Genomic DNA, 21749 nt, shown 5'->3' on the forward strand with positions numbered 1-21749 from the left:
TCCGGCGAACCAGAGCAGCGCACGGAAAAGCTGTATACCTTCCTGCCGGAGCAGTACCTATTTATCTGCTTGCACTTTGACGTGCTTTTGAACTGCTAGGTTGGCAGGAGCAGGGACTGAGCAACGGGAGCTCACCCCGTCATGGGGATTCGAACCACCGACCTTCTGATCAGCAAGTCCTAGGCTCTGTGGTTTAACCCACAGCAACACCCACGTCCCTATATTCTCCAAGACACTGCTGCAAAACCTACTGTTTGGAACAGAATAAGCAGGGATAGCATGGCCCAGCAGCCCAAGACATCTCTGTCCAGCATGCTTCACTGAGCTCTCAGCTTCAGACAAAAGGGTGGGCAGAACAAAACAGAACATTATGAAATAGACAGTTGCTATCACCTCATGAGGAATCCCCTAGGTCTGCACAAAGCAGAGGTTACTAAAGTGAAGGGGGGATGTGAGGTGACAGGAAGGAGGTTTGAGTTTTTGAGTAAGGTGTGCACTGGTAACAAGAAGGGAGAACAAAGAGGAGTCCTCCATGAGTTGCTGGAGGGCAGAACCATCTTGGGAGGCTGGGGGAGAGGGACAGGAATCGCATGCAGGATGACTTGGACTGTAATGCTGTGCTGCTGTGCAGAACAAGCCCCACTTGAGATGTAACACTGTGAATTCTCTCCCTCTCCAAGGAACCCTCTTGATGCATCTAGGTGTAAAATAAACCATATGTCTTAAAACGCTACTGACTCAAGACTTCCGGGTTGGCGCCATCGATTAATGGCGGATTCCCTCCGAGCTCCGGAGGGAATCGGCTCTGCAGAGACTGGGTCTTGCCGCTGCGGCGACGCGGGGACCCATAAAATCACAGGCGCGGAAGCCTGTGAGCGTAGTGACTCGGCAGGCACCATTTGCGCCCCCCCCAATCCGTGAAGGAGCCTTTTTAGAGGCTTCGGAATGGGGACGGGGTGCGGCGCGGTGCTGAGAGTACTCCTTCTTCTGCGGAGTGAAGCCGCAAGCCATTATCGGAGAGCGCTGACTTCTGTTTTTATTTTGTTTTGCTATTCGTATGGAAATTGGGAAAGTCGTGGAAGGGAAATTTTGGTCGACTTTAGGAAAAATGTTTAAGAAAAAATAATGAGGTATAAATATTGATGTGTAAATTTGGATAAGTTAAAATTGGTTTTTAAAATGGTCTAAATTAAATGAAAATAATGTTTGTAAACATAAATTGAGGAAATGGAAGAAAGAAGAAAAGTAAAATAATAATATGTTAGAATAAATTATTAAGTCAAAATGGAGAAATAAGTTAAGGATTTGCTGAGCTAATAATTTAAATTGGAATACAAGAAGGGGAGGTGTGAGGAGGTCTGAGAAACAAGTTAAAAGAAAATAAGTATTTGAACTTTTATGTGTTTTTAATTGTTTTTAAGTTTTGGATTTTTGTATTTTTGTTATTTTTTGTTTGTTTTTGTTTTTGTTTTTATATGTTTTTTCTTTTTTGAAAATGCTAATAAATATTCATTTAAAAATAAATAAATAAAACGCTACTGCCTCTGCCATATCTGAACTCCCAATGGAAACATGGCCCTGGGTGGAACCCCCTGGAATCTCGCTGCCACTTGGTAGAGATTGCCACTTTTGTATGGTATCTTCCAGATGAGCAGAATCTTAAGAGCAAGTTTGTCAGCTATCTTGTGCAGTTCGAGAAGGTTTAGCTCAGAGGATGGGTTTTGAACATATATGGGTTTTTGCTTGTTAATGAAACATCACCAGGTGTGAAATGCATTGTGCAGAGATACCGTGAAATATTTGAGGTATCTGCATTCTTTATCTCTTCAGCTGATAGAATAGGCAGAGGTTTGAGTGGGCAAATGGAGGGACCTCAGGATCATCCCTTTCATTTCTCCCAGTGCCTCTTCTTGCTTGCCCACTTCCAGTCCATCTATCCCTTGCCAGGTTCTCCTCCTCTGCAGTTTTCTTCCCCCATTATCAGAGTCCTAAAACTGTCTCCCTCTCTCTCACTCACATGCCCTACCTCCCATATTTCCCAACTTTCCTCTTAATACCAGTTTTACTCCCACCCAATTCCACCTCCCACAGTTCTTCCTGTCACCAGAGATGTAATATAATCACATACAGAGACTCTTCTTCCCTCTACCAAGCCTTCCTTTAACCCCATTCCCAAGCCATTTACTATTGAGAAAAGTCCCCTTTTTCTCTTTCTTCCCCCTTCTCCTTTCCCTGTCCCTGCCTTTAGGACATTGATAAACACCACATCATTATGACAGACCAGTACAAATATTCTCTCTCTCTCTCTCTCTCTCTCTCTCTCTCTCTGTGTGTGTGTGTGTGTGTGTGTAGACACACACAGGTATAATGAGGGTTGGTAGCATTGTATAAATCATTGTCATCATAGCTTCAAAAGATATTGTGGCTTGGGTAAGTGGTAAAATATTTCTACTGATCCTTCTCAATGTCTTTGGGTTAAATGTCAGGAATAAACCCATTTTTTAAAAAAAAAACTCCATAGGAATTTTAAATTTTGTAAGGATTTTGAAACAATATGCAAATTAGGCTATCTGGATTTTTTTTTTGTGGTGGAGGAATGTTGTTGTTGGCATCTGTCTGTCTTGAGAGACAATGGAAGAATGTGCCGTCGGGGGCAAAGTCAAACCATTGGAGAATTTCAGTGCCTGCTGTGGCTGTAGAAGAATTAGAATGTGGTGGTGGGATGGGGCAACATGAATAAAGCTATATAAGTCTTTATACAACACCAGCAAAAATACCAAGGATGAAAGACACATATCATAGCTTTTCTCATCCCATAGATTGATTGCCATACCCAATAAGTGAAGCAAAAGCAACAGTTTCTATTTAGCAGTGATTTCCAACTTATTTGTAGAAGACCAGCAGAATTGTGTCTTTGTAGGGGAGCCAGAGCTATGGATCCCATTCCCTATCCTCCCATGTCGGCCTTACCTTACGCTGCATATCTCCAACAGCACTACTCTGGATATTGTGTGCAGAGCTCTTCCTTCTTTCCTCCTGTGCTAGGGATATGTGCTGTACTTCCCCAAGTGGAGCCAAAATATGAAGACAGACTTATGCAGCATGTGGGAGAAGGAATGGAGACAGGCTCAAAGGATCTAACGCCTACCTCCCAGCTTTCATCCCACCACCCCAGCTTCCATGCTTAGCTGTGTTTTATTTATTCAACTTACAATATTTACAATTGGCACTTCATTCAATGAAGCAGAATGTAACAGTTTCAACGCAGCTGAAAGTACATTTTCACTTGGTGCATAGTTAAACTATGGCCTTTACTCCCACAAGAGGCACTGATTGCCACCAACCTAGGTGGCTTTAAAATAGAATTAGAGTGCTCTTGTGCTTGGCTCCTGCTTTTAGAACACCATTCAAAACTGCATTCAAATGCAGTTTTGAATTGTGTTCTATAGTGAGTACTTCACTGAACCCCTTTTTGTATAATTGGTTCCTGCTTTTGGCATCTGGTTTGCCACCCTGAGAACAGATGCTGAACTAAATGGCTTGTTCCAGTTGGTTCAGCGTATGGGGGGTGTGTGTGTGTGTGTGTGTGTGTGTGTGTGTGTGTTTATCACGACCAATCTCCTCAGGGCAGGGAACAATGCAGCTGAAGCTGATACAGACTGAGCAAACACCATAAGAAATCCAAAATGAAGTAAAACCAATATAACTGAAACCTAAATCTTTAAAATACAGATCTGTATCGGTGAGTACACTCTCACAAAAACACTGCTTAAAGCACCGAGCAGATTTCCATCTCCAGCAATAACTAATTAAAATTAATATCCTGCAAATAGGTTTTCACTTGGCCCCAGAATGAGATGAGGAGGCACTAACTATCTCTCCAAGGCAGATGTGGGGAATCTTTGGCCCTCCAGAAGTTGCAGGACTACAGTTGCCATCAACCCCAGGAAGCGTGCCTAAATCATCTATGATGATCAATGTATACTATACTATCTACCCTCAACATACTAGAATTGGGGGTGGGGTGGGGGTAAATGAGCCCCTTTTATCTTTTCTGACATGCTCCTCAACTGTTGTTTATAGCAGTTGTTTACAAGAGGGCTTGCTTTGAATATAACTGGGAAAACTCAGTTTTGTGCATTTTACTTTTTTAAAAAAACACCAAACTGTTATTGAACTTTTTCAATCCTCCTACCTCTTCTGCCACAGTCTTTATGAAAACCAGAGATTCGAGTGAAGGATTAAAGGATTAGTTACATAATGACTGGCTTGTAAATATAAGCCTTTGCATCTACACAAGTATTTCCTAAAGTGACGTTCCTAAATGTACTTTCTTTTACCTGTCCTGAATTTTCCAAGATTCAGTTTCACTAGATGTCCACGAGTTCGAGAGTTATGATAGAAAAAAAAAATTTCTCTATTCACTTTCTCCATGCCATGCATTGTATAAACATTGCAGAAACATCTATCATGTTGCTTTTCCCTCACCTTTTTTCTAAGCTGGAAATTCCCACATACTGCAACCTTTACTCATAGTAGAGTTGCTCAGTTCCCTTAACCATTTTGGTTCCCCTTTTCTGACTCTTTTCCAATATGCAACCACACCGTAGATTTCTATTATGGCATCATGATTTTATTTTCAATTCTTTTCCTGATGATCCCAGGCATGGAATTGGCTCTTTTCAAGCTGCCGCACACTGAATCAATATCAAGCTATCTACAGTGATACCTCGGGTTACATTACCTTCGGGTAACGTAATTTCGAGTTACGAACGCAGCAAACGCAGAAGCACTCTATCGTGTTGCACTTGTGCGCAGAAGCGGCGCCTCCAGATACGGACTTTTTGGGGTAAGTATGGACTCCTGGGACAAATTAAGTTTGTATCTGGAGGGTCCACTGTACTATCTACTATGACCCTAAGGTCTCATTCCTATTCAGTCACTGCTGGTTCAGATCACACGAGTGTTTATATGAAATAAAATTATTATTTTTTTGCACATGCAAACACACCCACAACTTCTGTCCAAAACCACTTCAACCTGCATGCTTGTTTTTGTAGTTCAAGTCACTTTATTGAAAATTTGGGTTTCCTTTAAGTCAAGGAAAGGCAGGGCACTGTGCTCCTTGCACTGCTGCCAAACTCATGTCTGCTTAACTCATCAAATGCTAAGCTCTCATTCCGATCCTTTAAGTCCTTGTTGAACAGTTCCTCATTTCTGTAACTTTGCACTCTACTATTCTGCCCAGTACCTTGATGGAATTTGGCCGGGATTATAATCTACCAGTGAATGCTTAAAGAGATTAAGAGACTACGTAAATGGACATGTTTGTTTTTTCCTCATTTATTCAGCAAAAAAAATATGTCTCAAGCTTATGCTGTACCACAGAAGTGTGCGGGTCAGTAATCACACAGTTTAAAGATGGAGTGAACTTTTTACAGTGGTACCTCAGGTTACATATGCTTCAGGTTACAGACTTGCTAACCCAGAAATAGTACCTCAGGTTAAGAACTCTGCTTCAGGATGAGAACAGAAATTGTGCTCCAGCAGCGCGGCGGCAGGAGGAGGCCCCATTAGCTAAAGTGGTCTTCAGGTTAAGAACAGTTTCAGGTTAAGAACGAACCTCCAGAAAGATTTAAGTACTTAACCCGAGGTACCACTGTATTAGCAAAAACACAATCTCCTCAGACTTGGTTGTGTCTCGAGCCTAATGAGCAGAGAAGCTCATTCTTGCTGGTCTTCCTGCATGGAAATCAAAAGCCAAGACTGAAAGTCCCCACCTCCCCACAGCTGTTTAAGTCCCCTCCTCTCCAGGCCTTTTTCCAAGCAACTGGAGACTGCACCTGTAGGCAGCCAAACTCTTCTCCTCCATTTTCATGCCTCTTCTGGTTCTGGGAGATAAGTGGGGAGGGGAGCTTGTTGCAGCAGGAAAGGGAGACACCTGTGACACCCACCTGACTCTCTGCATGTTGTCCACCCTCATTCCACACTCCTACTTCAGCTTCTGCCTCTGATTCTGGACTTTTCTCTGCCAGACTCTCCCAGCTCACTAAGCCCTGTTACCGCTTCAGCTTCCAACACCTCCTCTTCTGCATCTTCTCTCTCTTACCACTCATCATTGCCTCACTACCACTCCCCAAGCTCCAAGCCTTCTTCCCATGGTTGTTCCCCAGCTGGTTCCTCCTACCATGCCTCTGCTACCAACAAGTCCATGACAAGCTGTCACAATAAAATTGCCTAGATCAGACTTCCTCAACCTCAGCCCTTCAGATGTTTTTGGCCTACAACTCCCATGATCCCTAGCTAGGACCAGAGGTCAGGGATGATGGGTACTGGGGTCTCAAAACATCTGGAGGGCCGAGGTTGAGGAAGCCTTGCCTAGATAAAGGTAAAGGATCCCTGGACGGTGAAGTCCAGTCAAGCTTGAGGTTTGGTGCTTCAGGCTGAGGGAGCTGGCATTTGTCCAAAGTTTTCCAGGTTATGTGGCCAGCATGACTAAACCGCATCTGGCACAGTGGAACACCATGACGGAAGCTAAATAACACTTGTTGCCTAACATTTTCCCAACTATTTGCTCCCTGATTTAGAACCTGGGAGATGCACATTGTATTTCCATGGGCATTGGCATTGGGGAAGGGAGTTATAGAAACATAGAATCACAGTTGGAAGTGACTCCAAGGGTCATCTAGTCCAACCCACTGCAATGCAGAAACATGGAAGTGCATGTTTCTTGCACTCAGAAGGTCTCAGGTATAATCCATGGTATCGCCGTATAAAAAGTTTAGCTAGCAGGTGATCTGCAGTCCCTTGCCTGGAACCTTGGACTGCCATTACCACCCGGAGTATTATTACTCCTATTACATTTCAATTCCATCCTTTCTCCCAAGGAGCCAAGGGGGCAAACAACAAGCAATGCAACTAAAAATTAAAAACCTGTTGTCATCGGTTCAATCCTCCCTGTATTTCAGAACACATCTTTTTCTATTATTTAGTTCTTACATGCTCTGGTTAACTCAGACTGGGATATAGCTACCATGAGCCACTAGGATAGAGTGGGCTGTGAACAAAATAAATAACAGAAAGCAGCCACAAATGCCTACTATTTTTTACCCAATATTGCAGCTGAGGGGCCAGGATTTCTTTCATCAACTTTGAAAAAGTCAGGCATTCGTATCCGCCTTTTAGCAGACTGTGAGCTGAGAACATCAACAAGAGTTGTTGGTCTGTTAAAACGACAGTTTTATCTATTCTGCCATGCCCTGCCAGGAAATTTCCAATGGTCCGTGGAAAGTTTACACCGTTAAAACATAATGAAACTTGAGCCAATAATGCAACAAACCTTAACATTAAAAGTTTGAAAAGGAAGCAAAGGGCAATACTTACTGCACAAAGTATCTGGTATTTCTTAAGAGTGCTCCTCTTAACAACGTCCTCTGTTTCTGAGCTCATCAGCTCCATCCTGCTGTCCCCCCTTATTTTTGTTTCATGAGCAGAGCTCATTTTTCAGCTTTCCAGACAGTTATCTGTGCAACTTTGTTTTCTCCCTTTTGGCCTCTGCCCTTATAGCTCTGCTGCACCCCAAGCGTGTGAATGAGTTCAGAGTCCTTGATGCTGTGACATGAGGAAGCAATCAGAACTCTGGAGCCAGCGAATTCAAAGGAAGCACATACTTCCAGTAACATTCTGGCGTTTTGATATGTGACATTCAAAGGAAAAAAACAACATAGCGGTGTTCTTAGAGGCAAAAAAGCAAGTGGCACTTAACTAAGTAATGCAATGGGGATTTGGTAATACTCAAACAGTATTACTTGAATCAGAATTGATCATTGTTTTCACAGTAACCCTGGAAAGTGAAACTACTTCTATTTGGGCAAGGTGAAAGAAGCAATGAGTGGATGCTTTAGGGTTTTCATTATTTAAGTAAAATATACCTATATTGCTGTAACCTGCCCTGGGACCTTTTGGTGAAGGGTGGGTAAGAAATCTAATAAACCAACGAAGAAACAATACACTGCCTTTCTGCCACAAGGCATCTAAGCATTCATTTAAAACAAACAGAGTAACAGGAACATATACCAATAACAACAGCATCTTTTTAAAAAGCAGGATTTTAAATCAGTTCCCAGAAAAGTCCACCATCTGGGTGCATTATTTACTATTATTACATTTAGACTTGCTCTGTGATCTTGAGGTGATGGGTGGTATATCAATTTAATAAATAATATCCTGATCTTCCCAGTAGCCTAGGACAATAGCTGATGACAGGGCATCAAGGCTGAGGAACCAAGGAAGCTGCTTTATGCTGTCAAACCATTGGTGTATTGTCTACACTGACTGTCAACAGCTCTACAGGGTTTCAGACAGGGGACATTACAAGCCCTAGCTGGAAATGCTAGGGTAGGCTTCAACCTAGGACCTTCTACCTGGAAAGGAGATGTTCTACCGTTGAGCTACGGCCCTTCCCAACTCTGAGGTTTGAGCTTAGTCTCACACTTTAAGCACCACACCACACCAGCCATCTAACCTTTGAAGGTGATGGATACATCGCTCAATACTTATGCTGTTAAACAGAAGGGGATTTAGGACTTGAAATGCCAATGGACACTTGGTGGTGGCTATAGTTATATGTTCCAAGGCAAACCATAAGCACTAGTTTTGAAGGAAAATGGGTACACATTTGTTCTCCGCTTAAATCCATTCAGGAAGATCATCCATATCTATCCAGGTTCAAGCAAGGTATGCTGTAGATGAAACATGAGCAATGTGGCTATGTTGCACAGATTCTAGTCTTGTCCAAGAATAAGATCTTTTTGGATGGCCATAATAGGAGTTCATATGTCAGAAGACCCTTTTGTGATCATCTTTGACTACGTTTAAGACTTGTGTCTCAGAAGATAGAAAGATGGTGATATATCTAATTGCAGCTGCCCAAATAGAAATTAACCACAACTAGGAGGAAATTAATCCCCCCACATTGGAGGACCGGATTTCAAGGGTGTGGAAAAGGTGCAAATGGTAAAATTGAGAAACATAATGTAAGGGACGGAAGACCACTCAGAAATTGCTTTATTGATAAATTGAGATTATTGTTATGTATTGGAGTAATAAAACACAAGATATTTAATCTTCACAGACCAGAGTCCACTTCGTCTGTAAGTATGCAGAGAAAAAAACAACAGCTGGAAACAACGGGACCAAAAGACCACGGCATGCAAGGGTAAAGATTAGTTTGTATTCAGATATATACCGGTACTCCATATAAATTTAGGTCTTAATATCATCCAGTCCAGTCTAGATTAATGAAGTACAAGTAGGTCTTGTTTATGCAGTGTTAATGTTTGTTCTCCATAAGTTTTCAGCCAGTAACAAAGAATAGAAATTCCCACTACATAAATAATCACTGTTGAACGTGACACTTTCGGTTGAACAACCTACTGGGAAACAATAGGAAAGAATTATTGCCATCAAGTTCTGCTTACAAGCTATCCATAGGCTGCTGCTTGGCCGCTGTGGGAAACAGGATGCCAGATTAGATTTGGTCTGATCCAGCAGGGGCTCTTCCTCATTAAGAAATAGGCAAAAACTATTTTTAAAATGAAGGAACAAGAGTAAAACCACGTTATCTACAAACACCAGATGAGCAATTAACTCTCTAATGCAGGAAACAATTAGATCAAGATAAGCCATAAAACATTACAACTACATATGCCAAGATTTTAAAGGTCAAAAGGCAATGTAACATAACATTTTCTGTTCAAGCATTAATTATATAAACAAGAAAATTAACCATTTATTTTCAGGCATAAGTATTAACAGGGACAGGTGGGGCCCATCTAATTGTTCTATCTTTCCTGAAAAGCAGAAAATACTAATGAAAAGTGTTAACTCTGCCTTTTCTATGATATAAATTTACATGAGAGTTTGAAACCCCAAAGGATGTTAGTTTAAGGCTGTAAATTCCTACCTAGAACTAAGCCTCAGCTAGCATAGTTGGACTTCTTCATAAACATGCATAGATTAGAGCTGTCAACCTATCTGTTTGACACCGGTAAAACATCAGCACAAAGCCAGTTTGTGCTGTTGAATGGATTTATATCCCCCATTTCAGGCACATGCCTGTTTTATGCAGTAAGTGTTGGAACTTTTTCAGATGCACTCTTTGTCAACTCATTTGTGCAAATAACTGTTAACATTAGTGGTATACTCAAAGCCATTAGTATTATCGCTGGATAAACACGTCAATGGAAATATTAGCATGGAAGGACATTTAATTTCACAAACACTTCTGATGTGACTTATTCCAATGTTATTTGTACTAGGCTGCACAAGCTTTTGGTTTCCATCAAGCAAGGGCTTATTAACTCATGTCAATCACATCACTCATCAGATGAAGCCTGCTCTAGGCCAGGGATGAGGACCCTCAGGCCCAGTGGGAAAATGTAGCCCTCTAGACTCTCCCCAGGCTGCACCCTCTCAGCAGCATTGCCCCTTACCAGACCTGCTTTGCAGCCTTCATGAAGTTTTCCCTTCCTCCAGGACTTACCTGTTTGTTTGTTTGTTTGTTTATTCATTAATTCATTTCTACCACACCCTTCAGCCAGAAAAGCTAAGAGAGCAACTTAAAGATCAAAAAGTCTTCCTTGGGGCTTTTTGCCTGGATAAATTGTATCCTTCAGTTCTGATCATGCTTCTTACTTATGGATTAGGGATGGAAAGGAAAGTGCAAGTGTAGGAATTAGCCACCATTCAAAGCTCACATTCACATTTGTAGATGTGCCAACTTTTGCCTCTGGCCCTGGAGTCAGCAGAAGGTAGCCCAGAAGAGAAGGTGGCTGTAATAGGATGCCCACATCTACTTTGAGCCAACTAGTTGCTTTCAGGGCCAGCTGCAGTCTACCAACCAACCAAGCATAGCAACCACAAGGGACTCCTGTTTTTGCCTGGAACTGCAAAAACAAAAAACACGGGACTCATCAAATACACAATGTTAAAATACAATGGACTGTATCCCACACTGCATAAGCAGAGTTATCAGTGCTGGATAGTCCCCCAACCCTCTACAGCAGATTTTGAGGGTGCATGCAGGCTGCTAAGGGGCTAAAAGGGGAAGTTTCATTGAGCAAACTGAAATATATTGTGCAGGTGGGACAGCAGCCTTGGATATAGCACACTGCTGCTAAGCTCCATTGGAACTGGTACATCACAGCGCAGACCTGAAGTACTGTCTTTCTGGTACCTGGATTTCTTATGGTTGGGAGTATATTCCAAGCCATAGTGATACCCACTCCTGTTTTGATGTTTATTACAATTTTAAACAGAAACACTTGAAATGGAAAAATTGCCCATGAAATTCTACTTTAATAAGGTCTTGTCCTACAATCCCTTTAAACATTTTTTTTCAATTCATTTTATATCATTTCCCAATTTTTTTTAAACTTCTCTACATTCCCACAACATATAATAAAAAGTACCTTCTTTTTCTTTACATTTCCAGCATATATTTGACATGGTTTTGTACATTTTTGCTATTTGTACTGGTATGATATACCATCTGTACATCATTTTCATATAGTTATGAAGTTGTAAATATGACAAGCAAGTATTGCACCTCCTAACCTGTGAACTGTTAGCATTCCAAGCATACGTATTTTATAATAAGAAAATACTGATGTAATGAAAGTATAAAGCAAATCGCTGGTCAAGTGCATTCCTCTGTATTATATGTTTTGTCCTTAAACCCTTATGTCGATCAATCGCTTTAATAATAATAATAACAACAACAATAACAACAATACTTTATTATTTCTACCCCGCCCATCTGGCTGGGTTTCCCCAGCCACTCTGGGCGGCTCCCAACAGAACACTAAAAACAGAATAAAACATCAAACATTAAAAACTTCCCTAAACAGGGCTGCCTTCAGATGTCTTACAGAAGCAGGATACAGTGGTACCTCTGGTTGCGAACGGGGGTGATTTGCCACTTCTGCGCATGACAACATTTTGCACTTCTGCGCATGCGCAAGCGGAAAAACCTGGAAGTAACCCTTTCTGGTATTTCCAGGTCGCCGCAGGATGTAAACTGAAAGAACATAAAATGAAGCAGATATAACATGAGGTATGACTGTAGTTGTTTATTTCCTTGACATCTGGTGGGAGGGCGTTCCACAGGGTGGGCACCGCTACTGAGAAGCTCCTCTGCCTGGTTCCTTGTAACCTCACTTCTCACAATGAGGGAACCGCCAGAAGGCCCTCGGAGGAGGACCTCAGTGTCCGGGCAGAACAATGGGGGTGGAGATACAGTGGTACCTCAGGTTAAGTACTTAATTCGTTCTGGAGGTCCGTTTTTAACCTGAAACTGTTCTTAACCTGAAGCACCACTTTAGCTACTGGGGCCTCCCGCTGCCGCCGTCATGAGATTTTTTCTGTTCTCATCCTGAAGCAAAGTTCTTAATCCAAGGTACTATTTCTGGGTTAGCGGAGTCTGTAACCCGAAGCGTCTGTAACCCGAGGTACCACTGTACTGAGCCGAGGCCCAGTTGTTCTCCGCGTGTTTCTTGTATACTAAGGTCAAGCCGGCATGGCAACTCTGCAGGCCGGGCATCTTCTTACATTCCCCTATCTCCTCTCTCCGTAGAAATGTCCCCCGCTTGGCACATCGGCAGAGCTTTTTCTCAGTGGCGTGAGACAGCCTCGATTTGCGTCACACGGTGGCTGCTGGCTAGCATTTACTCCCGAATAACCACTCATAAGTCTAAGAATAATGTAATAAAAGTTCTGCGGGAAATTCCCGGCGAGCCCAGGGAACCTGCCTAGGAACAGGTTGCAGAACGAGGCGGCGGCCCGTCTACCTGAGAGCGAGTTCCAGGGAACTCGGCGGACCCCCCTTTCGAGCCCACCCACCCGGGACCGGCTTCGCATCCCTGGCCCAGCCGAAAGAGCCCCGCCGCCTCCCTCGCCAGGCTGGAGCTCGCGGTTCCGGAACCGAAACGCCGCAGCTGCGCCGGCGACCCGGATACGAAAGAAAGCGGCTTCCGGTGCGCCGCTCTGCAGTTTCCTTGTTTCCGGCCGGCTCCTAGCGAAAGAGGAGGCCTCCTCCTCCTCCGCCGGCGTCATGGCGGTCCCGATGGAGACGCAGCTCCAGAGCATCTTTGAGGAGGTGGTGGTGAGTTCCCGCGGCTCCAAGCTGCTCGCGTGGACAGTGGGTGGCTGCGTGTCGTCGGAAGGAAGGCGCTGGTGGGCTGAGGCGGGCAAGACCCGTGTCGTGGAAGGGAAGCGCAGCAGCGGTGCCGGGGGCAGGGAAGGGCCCCTCCGTGGATGCTGCCGGGCTCCAGCGCCCCTGACCAGCGGCCGTGTTGGCTGACGGGGAGCCGGAGGCCAGTCGCATCCACGGAGGGCCACAGGTTGCCAGGAGAGAGGAAGGCGGGGCGCAGCTCCAGTGGCGCTCTCTCCCAACCAGAACAACGCAGGGAGCTTCGCTCGGAGCCAACCCCAAAAATATTCGCTCTGGACGCATGCAAAGGTTTAAAAGGATGGGCTGCACATGTTAGCCTATGTTACTATGTTACTGAGGTGATCTCCACCTACCCTGACGTGTGTGTTTTCAACATGGAAGTCTGAAGAGGACTTGCAAACATATCTGGTTGATCGTACTTACAAGCATCGGGAACTTGCACGTATGCATGCGTCCTGGATGAATGCCTGAAAACGGCTTTTGGATAAGGACTACTACCCTTTTAAAAAAGAAAACGATAAGGCTACTAGCATTTCCATGCAGGCTGTTGTGGAGAGATGCCCACTCTATAACCACCATGGAAGCACAGGCTACTAGCTTCTTAAGGTAATCATAATCATAATCATAATACTTAGCCCACTGCATTTCCATGCTGGTTGTGGATGAAATTATTCCCTCCTCCATCATCCCCCTCACCTGCATGGAATTCCTGCTTGCCCTGCAGGTTGTTAAATACAAGGCTACATAATGACACTATGTGGACAAAGTGGAGTGGTTGTAAGGCCAAGAATGTCTCTGGGGTAGAAGGCTGGGGCTGGAGTATGATGCTTTTTGGATGCTATCTATTGAAGGGACGGGTTCATAAAGCAGTGCTGATTTTGGTTAGGAGCACCCAAAAGGAGATATCGGGAAGAATTTTATGACAGTGGAATGGACTCCCTTGGAAGGTGGTGGGCTTCAAAGGTGGTGTGAGACAGGTAAAGACCTTGCTGGACCAAAGGTGGTTCTTTGCAGTTTTTTTGTGAGTGCTGACAATCAGTTGATGGAGTTTGCATAGCACTGTGCATTGCACTTTGCAAGCCCGGATGGTCAGCTGACTGTTGAGGCTTTTTCACTGCCAACACAGATCACCTGACATTATTATGATGTTATGTGATTAACAGCAAACTTTGGATGGTGTGAGGGACATAAGGGACAGACCCATTGGCAGGATCCAGTTTGACATCCCTGTTGTATGGTATGCTATCTACTGAACTTTATTATAGTACAGTCATGCCTATTGTTGCGTTAGGTTCATGTTGCGTCTTTTCGGCTTGCGAACGCGGCAAACCCACCGCATGCGCAGAAGCGCTCTATCACGCTCTGCACTTGCGCAGAAGCACCACTCTAGTTGCAGAATTTTCAAAACTCCCATTGTTCTAGGCGCATTTTGCAACAGGGAATTTCATTATTGTGAGCAGTTTCTGAGCTCTGGGCGCAATACTGCACCTAAGATTTCAGATTAAAACTGCAGAGTGGAAATTTCTGCCTCCCCACTTCTAGCTACTCTCTGGAGAAGAGACCCTCTTAAGAATATTGAGGGGTGGGCTTTGGGCCCAAAGATGGAAAGTACAAGATATACCAACTATCCAGGAGTGGCAGGTGAAGTTGACAGAATATGCAGAACTTGCCAAACTGTCAGGGAGGATCAGGGACCAGGAAGATCAAAGATACCAAAATAACTGGAGTAAATTTATTGAATATTTAAAGAAGAATTGTAAAGAGGTCAAGACACTAGCAGGATTGGCATAATACCTCCAATGTATAATAGTACTAATATGATAATGATGTCCGTGATGGAAAGGGGTTAAATATACCAGTGGTGGGGAAGGAGGGGGGTCGCGACTCGGCAGAGTCAAAGGGAATGTATGGTGTTTTTACAATTTGTTGGAAAAGAATAATTAAGGAAAACAATAAAAAAATACTTTAAAAAAAAGAATATTGAGGGGTGGGCAGGAGAAGAACTAGACCCCATGAAAAATGAACATAATATTTTAGCTACAGTTCATTCATTCATTCATTCATTCATTTTCAGCTTTGTCTTCTTTTTATAAAAAAGCACACCTAGTTTTAAGGTGCCATTTAGCTCCTAGCTTTAATATCTCAATTTCTAACACTGCTTGGATTCTGCAGTCCACACTTACGGTCTAGGCTTGATGAAGCAAGCTGAATATTTTGGTAAAAGTATACAGGATTACAGGATGCAAATCTACAGGCTTCAGATGTTGACCACTAAGAGTCAGAGACAGACTAGTGCTACTAGTAGTGTAAAAGGCTGCTGTTGTGTGTTTGATTAATAAAGCATCAAGATATGGAAACTTAACCTTCTTCTGTTATTTTCAGCATTTGATACTGACAACAGTATATTATTTTCATTTATGCAAATTTTTATTTTAAGCCTCTTTGGGAACCAGTAGTGTCTGAAAAGTGGAGTATAGGTATAAAAATTGTTAAGGCCTCTCTTTCTGCCTGGATCTTTTAGCATTCATTTTTCTTGTGGCTTATTTTCATTTCAGCAGTTACATTTTTGATTAGTTGATGACTTTGCTTCCCCAAGTTACTGTGGAGCCTTTGAATTAACATAGGGTAGAGAAAATGTAGGGGAGAAGCCAAGTTTCGTTTGTCATCAAGAACTTGTTTTGTTTTTTCCTCTTTGTAGAAAACAGAGGTCATAGAGGAAGCCTTTCCTGGGTAAGTCCACTGAAACTATTTGCTTGCATGATAGCAAACATTTGTTGTATTTTCTGATGATGGAATGTGTCCCCCCCCCCAAAAAAAAAATAATAATTGTGGTTTTATTTTCTACAGCATGTTTATGGACACTCCTGAAGATGAGAGAACCAAATTGATCAGTTGCTTGGGAGCCTTTAGGCAGTTCTGGAGCAATCTTTCTCAGGTGAGTAATCCATCTGTTGCTGACATTTTTTAGAAACAACACCCAAAGCTTCCCAAAGCAATTCATCAACTTACAGATCAGGTTTTCATAATTCTATACAATAATGCCAGTAACTCTGTGAGTGGAATTTCTGCTGTTTAGAGATCTCAGATAGCTTCCAGTAGTTAAAAGCCACAGGCAGGTCCTGAAGTTCAGCTAATTAATAGGGTGTGCTGTGTTTTTTTTAAGATGCCAGAATGTTGTCTTAGGGTCTCTGTGCACCACCCAGCCAGTTCTGCTTTATAAGCTGCTGTTCCTGGTTTCTGCTCATATGTTGGGCTTAGCAGGAATATAAGAATACAAGATCACTGATCTTCTGGATCAGACCAAAGGTCTATCTAGTCCAGCATCCTGTTCTCAAGTGGCCCAAGAGATGCCTGTGGCACATAAGCAGGACGTAAATGCAACAGTACTCTCCCCACTTGTGATTCCCAGCAACTGGTGTGCAAAGGCATAATGCCTCCAATAGATAGTACACAGCCATCAAAGCTAGTACTCACTGATAGCCTTATCCTCAATTAATTTGTCAAATTCCCTTTAAAAATCATCCAAGTTTGTGGCCATTATTATATATTGGGATAGTGAACTTCATGAGCTTGCAGGGCAGCAGCTGAAGAAGGAGCAAAAAGGGTTTTCTGGTGTGTGTGTGTGTTTCTTTGTGGCTGATTAGCTGCTCTCCCTGTGCAAGGGTCAGAGGGGGCAGGGTTTCTGTTGAGGCAGGTGATTAGCTGTGGGAGGCGCGCGCAGTTTGATCCATCTTGTAGATTTAGGGGAGCTAGTCTCAAACGTTTGTTGGGGGAGACCTAGGTTTTTTGGGGGGGGAGTTATTTGTCCTGTCTTCACGCTTTTTATGATGGAGGACCGCTGTAGCCACCCCCAACGACACGTTCTCAAGATGGAGGGTGAGGGAACAGCTGCAGTCGCCTGCGGTTCCTGCGCAATGTTTGCCATCTTGCCAAAGGTTGCAGGCAGCTTTACCTGCAGCAATTGCATGTTGATTGCCCTCTTAAAAGACAAAGTCCAGCAACTGGAGGAACGTGTAGCTACGCTCCAAAGAATTAGAGAGCTGGAGCTCTTCTTGGAAGCAACAGAGCACACCGTCTCCACCAAGGAGGAGACAGGGGACTCCCCTGAGAAGGAGGCTAGTTCACCAACACAGGAGCCAGATATATGGAGAAACGTGACTCAAAGAAGAAGGAGGCCCAGGGTTCGCTCTGATTGTTTAGAAATACACAATTGCTTTGAGGTCCTCTCCCCTGGCATGGAAGACGAAGAGCAGACTCCATTTGAGGATCTCTCCCTCATTACAGTCGATCAGGTATATGAAGACGAGCAGCAAAGTCAGTCCTCAGGGAATGTGCAGGCGTCCTTGGAACGGACAGCTCACGGAAGAACCCCGACCAAACCTAAGAGGAGGCGTGTAGTGGTGATAGGGGATTCCCTACTGAGGGGAACAGAAGCAGTGATCTGTGGGCCTGACAAGATGTCTCGGGAAGTGTGCTGTCTCTCCGGGGCTAAGATCCAAGATGTAACTGAACGACTGCAAGGAATCATAAAACCCACTGACAAATACCCCTTCCTCTTGGTTCATGTGGGAACCAATGACACTGCAAGCAATAGCCACCAGAAGATCAAAGGAGACTACGAGGCTCTGGGCAGGAAATTGAAGCAATTAAATGCACAAATTGTCATCTCATCTGTCCTCCCAGTTGAACGACGTGGCCCAGGGAGAGAGGGAAAAATAGTGGAAGTGAACATCTGGCTTCGCAAATGGTGTAAACAGGAACGGTTTGTATTCTTAGATCACGGACAGCAGTTTCTTGAAGATGGACTTCTGGCAAGCGATGGGCTGCATCTCACAACTGTTGGGAGGAATGTTTTTGCCAAAAATCTCAGAACCCTCATCAGGAGGGCTACTGACTAATGTGGGGGAGGGAGACAGTGCTCCTGCAGGTAGGAGTCTATCAATTGATGAAGATGATCATCCAAATGTCATAGACCAAATGGAGCAAACAGCACGCAGACCTAGTGGTGGGAGGAAAAAATCCTTAAATAAGAGACACGGGGGAATGATTAATGGACTTCAGTGTCTGTACACTAATGCACAAAGCATGAGAAATAAACAAGATGAGCTTGAGCTCTTGGTACAGCAAACTAAATATGACATAATAGGCATCACTGAAACCTGGTGGGATAAGTCCCACGACTGGAATGTAATAGTGGAGGGATACAATCTATTTCAGAGAAACAGACCAGACAAGAAAGGAGGAAGAGTGGCGTTATATGTCAGGGATGTGTATACCTGTGAAGAGATCCAAGATTTAGAACCTCAAAGCCAAAGTGAGAGCATTTGGGTCAAAATTAAGGGAGAGAAGAATAACAGGGACCTCATTGTGGGAGTTTACTATAGATCCCCAAGCCAAACAGAGGACATAGATGATGCCTTCCTGGAACAGATGGCCAAGCATGCAAAAGGAAGGGAGATAGTAGTAATGGGGGACTTCAATTACCCGGATATTTGTTGGATGTCAAACTCAGCCAAGAGCATAAGGTCAAACAGATTCCTCACTGGCCTTGCAGACAACTTCGTTGTCCAGAAAGTGGGAGAAGCAACAAGAGGAACAGCCATTTTAGATCTGGTCCTAACCAATGTTGATGACCTGGTTAGTGGGGTAGAAGTGGAAGGATCATTAGGCGCGAGTGATCATGCTCTTCTGAAGTTTACTATACAGCGGAAAGGAGCAGCCAAGCATACTAGGACTCAATTTCTTGACTTTAAGAAAGCCGACTTCATAAAACTTAGGGAAGTGCTGGGTGAGATCCCATGGACAGTAATACTAAAAGGAAAGGGAGTTCATGATGGCTGGGAGTTTGTTAAGAGGGAGATAGTAAAAGCACAACTTCAGGCAATACCAATGAGACGGAAACATGGAAGGTGCCTAAATAAGCCAGGGTGGCTATCTAAAGAACTTTTAACTGAGTTAAGATTAAAAAAGCATGTGTACAAAAAATGGAAAAGGGGGGAAACCACCAAAGAAGAATTCAAACAAATAGCCAGCACGTGTAGACACAAAGTCAGAAAAGCTAAAGCACAGAATGAACTCAGGCTTGCTAGAGAGGTTAAAAGCAACAAAAAAGGCTTTTATGGGTATGTTCGTAGCAAAAGGAAGAACAAAGAAACCGTGGGGTCACTCAGAGGAGAAGATGGTGAAATGCAAACAGGGGACACAGAAAGGGCTGAACTCCTCAATGCCTTCTTTGCCTCAGTCTTCTCCGATAAAGAAAACAATGCCCGACCTGAAGAATTTGGAGCAAATGATTCAGTAGAGGAAACACAGCCCAGAATAACTAAGGAGATAATACAAGAATACTTGGCTAGACTAGATGTATTCAAGTCTCCAGGGCCAGATGAACTGCATCCAAGAGTATTAAAAGAACTGGCAGATGTGATCTCAGAACCACTGGCAGTCATCTTTGAGAATTCCTGGAGAACAGGCGAAGTCCCGGCAGACTGGAGGAGGGCAAATGTTGTCCCTATTTTCAAAAAGGGGAAAAGAGAGGACCCAAATAATTACCGCCCAGTCAGTCTGACATCAATACCAGGGAAGATTCTGGAGCAGATCATTAAGCAAACAGTCTGTGAGCACCTAGAAAGGAATGCTGTGATCACCAATAGTCAGCATGGATTTCTGAAAAATAAGTCATGTCAGACTAACCTGATCTCGTTTTTTGACAGAATTACAACCCTGGTAGATGAAAGGAACACAGTGGATGTAGCCTACCTTGATTTCAGCAAGGCAATTTGACAAGGTGCCCCATGATATTCCTGTAAAGAAGCTGGTAAAATGCGGTCTTGACTATGCTACCACTCAGTGGATTTGTAACTGGCTGACTGACCAAACCCAAAGGGTGCTCATCAATGGTTCCTCTTCATCCTGGAGAAGAGTGACTAGTGGGGTGCCACAGGGTTCTGTCTTGGGCCCGGTCTTATTCAACATCTTTATCAACGACTTGGATGATGGACTCAAGGCATCTTGATCAAATTTGCAGATGACACCAAACTGGGAGGGGTGGCTAACACCCCAGAGGACAGGATCACACTTCAAAATGACTTTGACAGATTAGAGAACTGGGCCAAAACAAACAAGATGAATTTTAACAGGGAGAAATGTAAAGTATTGCACTTGGGCAAAAAAAATGAGAGGCACAAATACAAGATGGGTGACACCTGGCTTGAGAGCAGTACATGTGAAAAGGATCTAGGAGTCTTGGTTGACCACAAACTTGACGTGAGCCAACAGTGTGACGCGGCAGCTAAAAAAGCCAATGTAATTCTGGGCTGCATCAATAGGAGTATAGCATCTAGATCAAGGGAAGTAATAGTGCCACTGCATTCTGCTCTGGTCAGACTTCACCTGAAGTACTGTGTCCAGTTCTGGGCACCACAGTTCAAGAAGGACACTGACAAACTGGAACGTGTCCAGAGGAGGGCAACCAAAATGGTCAAAGGCCTGGAAACGATGCCTTATGAGGAACGGCTAAGGGAGCTGGGCATGTTTAGCCTGGAGAAGAGGAGGTTAAGGGGTGATATGATAGCCATGTTCAAATATATAAAAGGATGTCACATAGAGGAGGGAGAAAGGTTGTTTTCTGCTGCTCCAGAAAAGCGGACACGGAGCAATGGCTCCAAACTACAAGAAAGAAGATTCCACCTAAACATTAGGAAGAACTTCCTGACAGTAAGAGCTGTTCGACAGTGGAATTTGCTGCCAAGGAGTGTGGTGGAGTCTCCTTCTTTGGAGGTCTTTAAGCAGAGGCTTGACAACCATATGTCAGGAGTGCTCTGATGGTGTTTCCTGCTTGGCAGGGGGTTGGACTCGATGGCCCTTGTGGTCTCTTCCAACTCTATGAGTTCAGCTTCATTGGATGACCCTGAGTTCTAGTGTCAGGAGAGAGATAGAAAAAATTCTTTCCATTCACTTTTCCCGCATCTTGCACAATTTTATACACCTCTATCGGATACCCACTTACTCACATTTTGTTCCTAAACTAGCTCTGCACAAGTGGCCAGGAAGCTCCTGCTGGCAGTTCTACCAGCAGTAGACAGGGGAAAGACCCCAAAATGGAGTGTAAGGAGGCCCATTGGAGGCTTCAAATTCATTTGATTCTAAGCCTTGCAGATCCCCCAAGGGGCCTTGCCATTGGACCCCTGAGCTACACCAGCATGTGGCTGGCATAGCAAGAAGGAGAGAACCCACCGTACCATTCTGCACTTTCCTAGGCCCTTTCTGTTCTTATGAAACAACCCCAAATTCAAATCTCAGCAGTCTCTCAACTCCCCTTCTTTCCAGTAATCTGTGTTGCTTGACTAGATTAATAGTGATGGACTTTACTGAATGGTCTTCCAGAGATTTTTTTTGAGAATCTTTTTTCATCCTCTTCACAAACAGGAATTATTAAAGATACTTGCTTGGAGGTTTTATTACTGTAAATATTTACTTGTTCCCAATCTCTTTTCAAGTTTATGAAATCTGAATTACTGAC

The 21749-nt window shown here is 43.7% G+C and overlaps 2 protein-coding genes across 3 annotated transcripts in view; one reads left to right on the forward strand and one right to left on the reverse strand.

Moving 5' to 3' along the window:
- ENPP3 (ectonucleotide pyrophosphatase/phosphodiesterase 3) overlaps positions 1 to 7625 on the reverse strand; it is a 63862-nt gene extending 56237 nt beyond the window's left edge. Inside the window, exon 1 of the mRNA XM_079970644.1 lies at positions 7384 to 7625. Coding sequence (XP_079826770.1) covers positions 7384 to 7500 — 117 coding nt within the window. The 5' untranslated portion in view covers positions 7501 to 7625. The remainder of the gene's footprint in view (positions 1 to 7383) is intronic.
- Positions 7626 to 13015: 5390 nt separating this feature from the next.
- Positions 13016 to 21749, forward strand: part of MED23 (mediator complex subunit 23) — a 45617-nt gene continuing 36883 nt past the window's right edge. For both annotated transcript variants that reach the window (XM_079970624.1, XM_079970625.1), the window contains exons 1-3: positions 13016 to 13162; positions 15930 to 15961; positions 16079 to 16166. In XM_079970624.1, coding sequence (XP_079826750.1) covers positions 13112 to 13162; positions 15930 to 15961; positions 16079 to 16166 — 171 coding nt within the window. In that variant the 5' untranslated portion in view covers positions 13016 to 13111. The remainder of the gene's footprint in view (positions 13163 to 15929; positions 15962 to 16078; positions 16167 to 21749) is intronic.

Source organism: Podarcis cretensis, assembly GCF_951804945.1.
Source record: "Podarcis cretensis genome assembly, chromosome: 3".
Classification (NCBI taxonomy): Eukaryota; Metazoa; Chordata; class Lepidosauria; order Squamata; family Lacertidae; genus Podarcis; species Podarcis cretensis.